The following is an 11,916-nucleotide window of genomic DNA, read 5'->3' as shown; positions in this document are numbered from 1 at the left end:
TCACTAAATGTGACCTTTTCAGAATTCAATTCTCACAGTATTTACAGTGAACTTTGTGCAAACAAATCTGTGAGCTTCCTGCTCCGCTTTTCACATTAATAACTTACAAATTTAGACCACAACAAAACCCCAGAATCCTAGTTTTCTGTTTGAAAGGTACTGAGCTGGGATAATGGGTTGCTAGGAAGGAGCTAACGGAAGCCCAAAGGAAATAAAATGTTTTCTTTATCAGAAAAGAATAGTAATAAGGCCTTACTCTCCAAAGGAAAACATACATCCCAAAATGTTGTGGAACAGTATTAAGCAATCAAATACATTTCCAATGGTTATTTCACCTTCATTTTTTATACTTACACTCATCTCTTTTAATTAAAAAAGCAAAACCAGAAAAGTGCGATTTGAAGGGACTCTGAACTGTCAGGGAATGTTATAGAAATAATCTGACGTCAGTGACTAAAGAGTGCAGGTCATCAGGCTGCTCCGGCCAGCCTCCTGCAAGGGCACTGGTCAGAGAGGCCACAGCTGCCAAAGCGGGGAGGTGCGCCAGGCTCCACATGCCTTGCCTCGGGGTCCATGCCAGGCAAGAAAGAGACACACACCTGGACCTAGCCAAGGGTGGTGCCCTGCCAGGTAATTCTTCAGGTACAAAATCTACAAAGGGGATCAATCTTGGAGAACACATTTCTCTTTCCCTCTCTGGGCACAGAAACACCTGACTGAAGAGAAAGTACATAACACTCAAGTATTGTAAAAAGGGAGGGTTCCTGTGGAAGGCAACGACTCACGATTTAGAAACTGAAGTATAAAAAATACAGATCAACAATTGTGCCTTTCATGTCTTGTAAATTATCGCTTTAAAATCCCATTTTAGATGCTTGATGTCTGAAACGAAACCACGGCCTTTTAAAATATTTTTGATTCCATGCCTTTTTATAAGGAAGATGAATTAATACCTCAATCATCCTGGTTGCAAGAGACTATTCAGGACCAAAACAGTATAGGTTTTCTATGTGTTCACTAAAGACTGTGATGGGCAATTATAGAATGACAGCTTATTAGAAAACAAACTGAAAACAATTTATTGATGGATCTGAGAATTTTTTCACATATGAATCATTTCTCCTTCCGATGGTTACGTCCTCCTATTGATAAAAGTTCCTCACTGAGACTCCCTGGACCCATGTTTGTGCCTGCTGGGCGTTCCACTACGGTGATTCCCACTCTAAAATACACTTACAGCAGAAAGCATTCACCCATGATGATTATGAAGGAAACATTCTGTCCCTCACTCACTCTCTGGAAGTCAATATGGAACAGCTGTGACTCTATCCAGAGCCACGTGTTCGCAGTTCTCCAGCAAGCAGGTCTCACCCTGTGGGTCCTCTATTCCCCATGACCCTTGTTGATCCATCCTGTTCCTGCTCAGTTGTTCCCCTGCTCACCTGGACTGCGGGAGGCATGGGCGCGCCCACTGAGGCCACGCTGAGGAGTTGGGATGAAATGCAGGACAGGCAGGGACGGGAGACTGAGCTGAGTGGGAGCACTGGATTCCGGGAGGTATGGATGCACTGATTACAGTCCAAAGACATTGGCAGCAGCGAAGGACACACAATGACTGAAAACATTAATGTAACCTTCTGGGATCTCGCAGTGCTCTGAGCGATCTGTGTGTCTACCTACAGACGGGCAAAGCACGTTTGCACCCTGGCCCCATTCCCAGTTCTCTCCTGAGAACTCAGTCTTCCTTGAAGACTTGGTGATGCCTCTCATTTGAGCTCCCGTTTAGTGGCTCATGGTGCCCAGGGGCTCACGTCTGCAAGTTAAAATTGTTTTTATCAACACCTAATACAATGGCTCTGATTTCACATAAATAATCACAGACTTGATTAAAATGAATATATTATTCTAGGTTAATTTTTTTCCATTCAAATGTTTATATTCCATCTACGCAGAACAATTACAACAGAAAAAAATAGGCACCTCCAAAGTCTTCCCAAGAATGATGGCTTTCTGACATATCACATTGTACAAACTGGACAAATGAGACGAATGACTGTGACAGGGGCTAGGGAGCTCTTCAAGGCGCCGTTTTCTTCAAGTCTCGAATCTGTTTAATCAAGTAGTTCTTCTCGTCAGCGAACTGCTCATCATCCGCCCTTTCTTTTTGAAAGCTGCTCAGAAACTCAATGAGTTTGGGCTGATTCTTTAACAGAATCTCCACAATAGGCTGTGTTTTGTGAGGACTGGCCACAAACACCTGAAACAAAAAGAAACAAATACTTAGGATGGGAGTGCAAGCCAGGGATCTCACCCACACTACAACGGTGCAGGCCAGGGACCTCACCCACACTACTCGTGTTTCATGCGTGACTGATATTATTAATGTATAGAAGCCACTGACACTAATTCTTAGTGAGGGTGATCCGTACAGTCACGCACCACATGACGTTTCAGTCAATGACAGACCATGTATATGATTGGAGTCCCATAGCACCATAATGGAACTGAAAAATTCCCATCGCCTTGTGATGTCGTAGGTCAATGCATTTACTCATGTGTCTGTAGTGATGCTGGTGTAAACAAACCTATTGCCCGGCCAGTCACATAAAATTCAAGCCCATGCAATTATGCACAGTGCATAACACTTGATAATCAACGACGATGGTACTGGTTTATGTATTTACTATACCATACGTCTATTCATTATTTTAGAGTATACGCCTTCTACTTATTAAACAAAAAGTTAACTATAAAACGGCCTCAGGCAGGTCCCGTAGGAGGTATCCAGAAGAAGGCACTGTTATCATAGGAGGTGACAGTTCCATGGGTGTTATGGCCCCTGCAGACCTTCCAGGGGGACAAGATGTGGAGGTGGAAGCAGTGATCATGATGATCCTGACCCTGTGTAGGCCAAGGCTAATGTGAGGGTTTACGTCTTAAGTTTTTAACAAAGAAGTTTAAAAAGTAAAAAACAGAAAACTTTAAACATAGAAAAAGTGTAAAGAATAAGGATATAAAGAAAGAAAATGTTTTTGTACAGCTGTATAACTTGTTTGTTTTAAGGTGTATTATTGCAAAAGAGTCAAAAAGTTCTAAAAAATCAAAAAATAAACTTTTTATAAAAGTAAAAAGTTACAGTAAGCTAAGGTTATTTTTATTTATTTACTTTTTTGAGACAGGGTCTCACTCTATTGCCCAGGCTGAAGTGCAGTGGCACCATCACAGCTCACTGCAGCCTGGAACTCCTGGGTTCAAGCGATCCTCCCTCCTCAGCCTCCCCAGTAACTAGGACTACAAGTGCATGCCACTGCACCTGGCTAATTTAAAAAGTTTTTTTGTAGAGACAGGTCCGTGATTGCCAAGGTTGATCTCGAATTCCTGGTCTCAGTCCTTCCACCTTGGCCTCCTAAAGCCGTGGGATTACAGGCATGAGCCACCATGCCTGGCCCTAAGGTTAACTTACTATTAAAACAAGAAAATTTTTTTAAAATCAATGTAGTGTAGTCTAAGCAGTGCTTATGAAGTCTACAGTAGTGTACGGTAATGTTCTAGGCCTTCACATTCACTCACCATTCACTCCCTGACTTCCCCAGAGCAACTGCCAGTCCTGTAAGCTCCATTTATGGTAAGTTCCCTATACGGGTGTACCATTTTTTCTCTTTTATGCCATATTGTTACTGCATCTTTTCTATGCTTAGATACCCAAATACCATTGTGTTATAATTGCCTGCAGTATTCAGTACAGTAACATGCTGTACAGGTTTGTGCTGTAGGCACAATAGCCCACACTATATAGCCTAGGTGCATGGCAGGCTCCACCATCCAGGTCTGTGCAAATGCACTCTGTGATGTTCCCGCACAGACAACATCGCCTAGTGAGCGCGTTTCTCAGAACGACTGCCTGCTGTTAAGCGCCACAGGCCTGCGCTTCACCTTTCCCATCACTCTCCTTAGTCACTAGCTAGGAGCACGTGGGAGCTAGCTATGAATATTTCATACTTTGTTTTACTTTTAAATATTTGTTCTTAACTATAAAATCTTTCAAACAGATAATAACATAACAAATCCAGTATACTCACCTCACAAATTGAATAGATTTTGCCATTGTGCCTCAAGTGTCTCTTTTTAAACAAATAAAACATTACAAATGGAACCAAACCCTCACCTTCCACCTTTCCCCTCCCACCTCTAGCAGTGTGCTGCCATCTCTGGGCACGTTTTAATCCTTATCCTCCTACTACACAGATATTTAAACATAAACAACATATAGTACGAGTGAGCTTATGGTTTTTAAACATTATTTTTTGAACACATAATATCATTACCTAGTTCAAAACTCAAAAAGGACAAATGTGAATAGTCCTCCTCTCACCTTCCCTCCCTGGAGGTCACCAGTGTCACTGTTTGTCACGTATGTGAAGCTTTAAAAATTACAACTGCCGGGCCGGGCACAGTGGCTCACGCCTGTAATCCCAGCACTTTGGGAGGCCGAGGCGGGTGGATCACCAGGTCAGGAGATCGAGACCATCCTGGCTAACACGGTGAAACCCCGTCTCTACTAAAAATACAAAAAATTTGCTGGGAGTGGTGGTGAGCGCCTGTAGTCCCAGCCACTGAGAAGGCTGAGGCAGGAGAATGGCATGAACCCGGGAGGTGGAGCTTGCAGTGAGCCGAGATTGCGCCACTGCACTCCAGCCTGGGCGAAAGAGTGAGACTCCGTCTCAAACAAACAAACAAACAAACAAACAAAAAATTACAACTGCCCAGGTCCTACCTCCCAGAGATGCCAACTCAGCAGGTCTGTGGTGGATGTCTGGCATTCTGTATTTCTGTGAAGTTCCACAGAGATTCTTTTGTGGACTCCTGGTGGAAACCATGATCTGATGTTGACTGGTGCACTATTTTGTAACAGACACACTCCTTAGTTACTGCTACATACATGACTCAATGGCCAGAATGCAGATCAAAGTGTCTCTGAGCCCTACAGAGCTCTCTGGTGTGATGGTCTGGCCTCCTGCCTCTGCCTGGCACCCCCTCTGCCCACCCATCCCTGTCCCATAGCTGCACAGTACCCAACTCTACAAGGAACACACTATGAAAGGGCTTAGTTATGGGGCAGTGGGGGTTACACGGCTAAGCCCTTAAGGTTCCTCCACCCTAGCAACTGTGGGGAAGGAGAAAACTACCCTAGGATGTTGAGTACCAATGCGGGGAATACAAGGCTGCGGAGGCTCCCATCCCAGGAGGTGGCGATGACATTACATTTCTGGGTTTGGAGCAGGAAAGCTCGTGGTGTGGGTGGCATGAGAGCTAGTCCATGAGTCAGGCAGAGTATGTTTACACGTGGTGGTAAGAGCAGCATTCCAGGAATACTGAATTGTCCCACTGCAGGCTCTGAGGTGCGCGGGACAGGACGTGGGAGCAACAGTAAGAATGAGTAAGGGAACGTGGGAGCTAAGGTGGCGCCGGCTCTGGAACCTGGGTTCAAATTCCACCTCTCCTACATGTTAGCGGTGTGTCCACCAGCCAAGTTTTGTTATCTAGAAATAAAAGGACCTCTGCCTGTCTGGGTGGAGAGAATGTGCTGGAGAACATCAGCAGCGTCAGCACAACGAAGTCTCTGAAAGCCTTCTGTTGTCACTGTCTGTGGGGACTCATGCTTGCTGGAGGCAAAGTGCCTGACCTGAATCCAAGGACTCGTCACTGCCCCATCACCCTAATTCTGGTCAACTGTACACACGACCATGGGTGGCCAGTTCACAGCCCTCCCAGCTGGTTGTCTTCATTCATGGGGCTGTTTCACACTCATCAAACACTTAACCCTCACAACAGCCCTGAAGTATAAGAGCTGTTATCCTCATCTGTTAATAAGGAAACAGGCTGAGTCATGTGAATAAACTTGACCGCATAGTATTATGGTTAACAGTGCAGACTCAGAAGCACATAGCCTGGGCCCAAATCCCAGCACCACCTCTGATTAGCTGTATGATCCTACAAAACTTTACCTCTCCGTACTTCAGTTTCTTCATCTGAAAAATGGGGATGATGACAGTACCTGAGTGCCATTAGGTAACCGTGAGGCTTAATGAGAACAGTATATGTATTCTACTTCTGGCCTCCAGAACTGTGTTTTCTGTTGTTTTAAGGCATTTGGTCTGTGGTACTTTGTTATGGCAGCCTAGAAAACTAATACACGTGTACCGCATTAGCAGAATATAGGGAAACCACATGATCTTCTCAACTGATACAGAAAAAGAGTTTGAAAAAATCCCACACCTTTTCAGGACAAAAACACTCAACACAGAGGCTGGGTGCAGCAGCTCCTGCCTCTAAATCCAGCACTTTGGGAGGCTGAGGTGGGTGAATCGCCTGAGCCCAGATATTCAAGACCAGCCTGGGCAACACGGCGAAACCCCCTCTCTACAAAAAATACAAAAATTAGCCAGGTGCCTGCCGTAGTGCGCTGGCTAAGAGTTCCCGCTACTCGGGAAGCTGAGGTGGGAGAATCAATTGAGCCTGGGAGGTTGAGGCTGCAGTGAGCTGTGATGGTGCCACCGCACTCCTGCCTGGGCAACAGAGTGAGATGCTGTCTCAAAAAGCAAACAAACAAAAAACACTCAATCTAGGCCATTTGGATATTCACATGCAAAAGATGAAGCTGAGCCCTTATCTTACTCTAAATAAAAAGTAAAATCAATCAAAGACCTAAATATAAGAACTAAAATTTCCACAGGAAAATATAGGGTAAATTTTCATCATGTTGGATTTGATAATGGTTTCTGAGATACGGCACCAAAAATGCAAGCAACAAAAGAAAAAATAGGTAAACTGAACTTCACCAAAATTGAAAACTTTTGGGTATCAAAGGATACTATCAAGAGAGTGAAAAAACACATAGAGTGGGAGAAAATATTTGCAAATCATATATCCGATTGGTGTCTCGTCTCCAGGATACATAAAGAACTCTTACAACTTAACAACAACAACGACAAACCCATTCCAAAAAGGGGAAGAGAACTTGAACAGACATTTCTCCAAAAAAGATATACAAATGGCCAATAAGCACATTTTTAAAATCCTCAAAATCATTAGTCATTATGGAAATGCAAGTCAAAATCACAATGAGATACCGCTTCGCACCCACTAGGATGGCTGCAAAAACAAAATAAATCAAAAAAACCAAAAAACAAAAAAACCCTGACGGTAACAAGTATTGCCAAGATGGACGGAGGTAAATTGAAACCCTGGGCCAGAAATGAAGACTCATGCCTGTAATCCCATCACTTGGGGAGGTTAAGATGGGAGGATCACTTGAGCCCAGGAGTTGAAGTTCAAGACCAGCCTGAGCAACACAGCAAGACCCTGTCTCTACAAAAAAAATAAAATATTAGTTGGGCATTGTGGTGCACATTGTAGTTCAGGAGGCTGACGCAGCAGGATTGTTTGAGCCTGAGAAGTTGAGGCTGCAGTGAGCCGTGATCACACCACTGCATACCAGCCTGGGTGACAGAGCGAGACTGTGTCTCAAAAAAAAAAGAAAAAAGAAAAAAAGAAAAGAAATTATTGCTGCTGGGAATATAAAATGACACAGCCTCTGTGGAAAAGTGGCTGTTCCTCAATAAGTTAAACAATGAATTACCATATTACTGAGCAACTCCCTTCCTAAAAATGGAATACATTGTTCAAACAAAATCTTGTGTAGTAGTGTTCATAGCAGCACTGTTTACAATAACCAAAAGGTGCAAATAACCCAAATATCCATCAACTGATGAATGGATAAACAAATTTGTGGTATACCCATTCAATGGAATATTATTTGGCCATTTAAAAGAATGAAGTACTAGGCTGGGCGTAGTGGCTCATACCTGTAATCCCAGCATTCTGAGAGGTCAAGGCAGGTGGATCACTTGAGGTGAGGAGTTCATGATCAGTCTAGCCAATATAGTGAAACCCTGTCTCTACCAAAAATACAAAAATTGGCTGGGTGTGGTGGCAAATGCCTGTAATCCCAGCTACTCGGGAGGCTGAGGCAGAAGAATCCCTTGAACCTGGGAGGTGGAGTTTGCAGTGAGCTGAGATTGCACCACTGTGCTCCAGTCTAGTGACACTGCGAGACCCTGTCTCAAAAAGATAAAAATAAAAATAAAAATAAAAAAAGAATAAAAGAATGAAGTGCTGATGGATCATACTACAACATGGATGAACCTTGAAAACAAGTGTATGAACAAAACACCACACAAAAGGCCACACACTGTATGATTCCATTAATATAAGATATCTGGAATAGGCAGATTCATGGAGCCAGAAAACAGACTAATGATCACCAGGGGATGGGGGTGACGGGCAATGGGGTGTAACTGCTTACTGAGTACAGGGTTTCCTTTTAGGATGATGAAATGTTCTGGAATTAGATATTGGCGATAGTTGTACAACATCGTAAATACACTAACTGTTACCGAATTGTACACTTTAAAATGGTTAATGCTGAATTTTATGTTGTGTGAATTTTACCACAACAAACTAAAATTGTTACTTATATTAAAAAAAAAAGGAGGGGGGGGACTCCAGGCCTGTTTATACAAACTGCCTGATGTTTATGTAATACCTTTCAGAAATGCGTGGCTGCTCTGGTTAGCATTTGTTTACAAGGGAGTTACTGTGAAGTTTTAGCTAAAAATTGCCTGGCATTTTGTGGTGACTACATAAATAACTCATGACAGTCTTTCTAAAAAAAAAAAAAAAAAAAAAAAAAAGATTAACTACAATAGACAAACTGATGTTGCAAACCAAAATAAATGTAAAATGTACTGGAATTTGCAGACAGGCATCACTGGTTCAATTCCACTGAATTCATCCACTGTACCATAAACCTAAGGAAAATGCTAAGTTTGTGCCCCATTTTTAAATTTTTTCTTGTTTTTATTTTTTATGGCTTCTGAACTCTGCCTCCTCTAAAGGTAGTTGCTGATTGGAGTCAGCTAATGCAATAGTGCCTGATTCCCTTGGGGCAGCCGGGACACTGGTCAAGGCCTGAGATGAACCCACTGATGATAAGAAACACACTTCTAATTCATAGATATAGGGAACCAAGTCTTTTGAATATTATGTCCATGATAGAATTTTTTTTGGTTGTCTTTGTTGTCCCCATTTTTTTTAATGTAATTTTCAAACCACCCCCAAACAAATGAAACTACCCAGGACTTCTCCTTTTAGAATGCCACCTTATTGCCTGTAACCCTTAGTTTATATAACATGCCTGAGAGATGTGATTTATGGAGTTCTCAGGCATGGTGAGAGGAAGGCAAATATCATGACCACAACTCAAATATTTTTAGTTTAGAAGACTGAAAATATTGCACTCTCCATTTTAAAACTGAAGGCATTGCATGCAAAATAAAATATCTACATCTTACACACATATCCATTAATTTCATTCAAATTCTATTTTGCCAACAGGGATTGAGCCAGAAAAGTTAGCCTTCTGCGGTGCTGACCTCACGCCTTTGATGCGTGCTGCAAGCCTGGCATGCTCTGTAGATGCTCCTGTTACAGTTACGTGGAAGTTACTCCAAGCAAATCCCACCCTGTCGAAGTGTCAAATAAGGCAACCATATCCTTATTCATGTGACCACACATCTGAGTAATAATTTAGAATATTTTGACACAATACTTGCTAGTACTGATCAGAGACCATTAACTTTTTCCTGTTTAAGAAAGGACTTGATCCTTAAATCTGCAAGCTGGTTGGGTGTCTATGAGCATCACTGGGCCCACAACAGAATTAGACTGGACCCCACTGCACATCAAGGGAGGAAGAAAAGCCCTGGGAAGGAAGTGAGGGTGGTGGAGGCCAGCAGCCTGGAAGTACAGGATGCTCTAAAAACCTCTAGAATCTTATGAAATCCTCCTCCTCACTGCCCCCATTCTTCCCATCACTCTAATTACACAAGTTATACATGTGGAAAACTAGGGAAATAAAGAAAAGCACAAAGAAGAAAGTAAAAAACTCACTGACATAATTCCTCCACCCAGAGATTACCACTGTGAATATCTGGTGTATGTATGTGCAGCATTTTTTCTTGTGCACATCGCTATGTGTAGAAATATTTTAAATAAAACTGGGCTTGCATTCTGTACATAATACTTTGTAACCTACTTTTTCCTTAATAATATGTTTTTAATGCTTGTAGATTCTTCTTACATTACATGAGATGATCGCCATTTAAAAATATACATATCGTCTGCTGAATCCTTGCTATGTACTGGGCATTGTGCTACACAGGTTATACGAATAGTATTCTTTTATCCTGACAACAGCTCTGGGAGGAAGATACGATTTTTCCCCAATCTCCAGGTGAGGCTGAGAGAAGTTAAAGCTGCATCCCTGACCACTAGACTGTGTGTGCACCGTGCGCCTTCCAAGCAGTGCTGGGTGGTTCCTCCAGTGACTGCCGGACAGTACGGCTGCAGCTCCGCCCCCTCCATGTGTGGCAGTGACAGACTATTTGGTTCAAATGTTCTTAACTACTTATCTAAAGGTAGGGGTAAGGAGGGGAAAAGGGGCTTGGGGTCAAGCTATAATCACGTTTCTCATCTTTAAAACTGTTAAGTAAACTAGTGGACCAAAGAAATGGGAACCTGTTTTTTGCCTTCTTTCCAAAGTTTTTTCAGCATTTTAATGTTGCCTTTAGACAGCCAAATACAAGGTGGATGTCTGGACACTTCCTTAGAGTCACAGAACACGTTGATTTGAATTGAACAATTCAAGCCTGTAGGCAGTTTTGTAAAAGGAATATAGCATAGTGATTATATCTCACTGGGGGTTTTTAAAAGTTTTTTTAAAAACAGCTTTATTGAGATAAAATTCACAGACTATATAGTTGATTCATTTAAAGTCTACTTTTAAATGTTGTATAGTATACTCACATAGTTGTGCAATCATCACCAGAATCAATTTTAGAACATTTTTATCATCCCAAAAAGAAACCCTATACCCATGAGCAGTCACCAGCCCCGCCCCCACGCTGCAACATGCTCCCAGCTCTAGGCAGCACTAATCTACTTTCTGCCCCTAGAGCTTTGCCTCATTCTAGACATTCATATAAATGGAATCATAACATATGTGGTTTCTATGACTAGCTTCTTTCATGTAGCACAGTGTTTTTAAGGTTAACCCATGTTGTAGCATGTTATGAATGCCACATCCTTTTTGTGGCCAAAATTGGATCAGGTTTTGAAAATATTCAATGAGTATGTCCTTGCAAAGTGTTTAGCAGAGTCTCTGGCCCACAGCAACTGCTAGTTACAGTTGCTTCTTCCTCCTTCAACATGAAATCACTGCAGTGCCACATATAGCAGTAACCGCTTTCCCAAATATTTACTGTTATGCAGATGCAAGTTAGTAGAATTCATATTTAAACCCAATAGCTCATTCTAACTATTTTGGGTAAAATATTTTATCCTCTATCCAAAGAAAGAGTATACTAGTATTTCCTCTAGTAATACTGTAAAAAGAGGAATTCATACTTCTAATATACTTTATCACAGTCAATTATAGAAAGAATAGACTCTTGTAACTGGGAGGGACCTCAGGAACTTAGCTAACTCATCCTTCCACTTCAGACATAACCCACTGGTAATTCTTGGCAAACAAGAATTGATTCCTATTAGATCCCCTGAAAAGGTGATTCTATAACCATCCTCAGTGACCTATTCCAGTGTCTACAACTCCCGTTCTCAGGAAATTGGTTTTACTTACAGTCACTCTCCACAGCCTACTGAGATAGCTGCTGTTGGCTTGCATTATGATATTCTATGAGACGTGTGCTCTGCCCTCAAGTACCACTGTTAACTTTCTCTGTCAGTCTTCTTTTTTGGTGCGTAAGTGTTTTTAAATCTTTCCACATAGGTCTTGTT

The 11,916-nt window shown here is 42.1% G+C and overlaps 1 protein-coding gene across 1 annotated transcript in view; it reads right to left on the bottom strand.

Annotated features, from left to right (window-relative positions):
* Nucleotides 1-1,882: 1,882 nt before the first annotated feature.
* The window catches only part of CAB39L (calcium binding protein 39-like), a 146,057-nt gene continuing 136,023 nt past the window's right edge, over nucleotides 1,883-11,916 (bottom strand). Inside the window, exon 10 of the mRNA XM_011988798.1 lies at nucleotides 1,883-2,257. Within this exon, the coding sequence (XP_011844188.1) occupies nucleotides 2,078-2,257 (180 nt within the window). The 3' untranslated portion in view covers nucleotides 1,883-2,077. The remainder of the gene's footprint in view (nucleotides 2,258-11,916) is intronic.

Source organism: Mandrillus leucophaeus, unplaced genomic scaffold (assembly GCF_000951045.1).
Source record: "Mandrillus leucophaeus isolate KB7577 unplaced genomic scaffold, Mleu.le_1.0 Scaffold338, whole genome shotgun sequence".
NCBI classification, from domain to species: domain Eukaryota; kingdom Metazoa; phylum Chordata; class Mammalia; order Primates; family Cercopithecidae; genus Mandrillus; species Mandrillus leucophaeus.
This window is presented reverse-complemented; position numbering and strand designations above follow the sequence as displayed.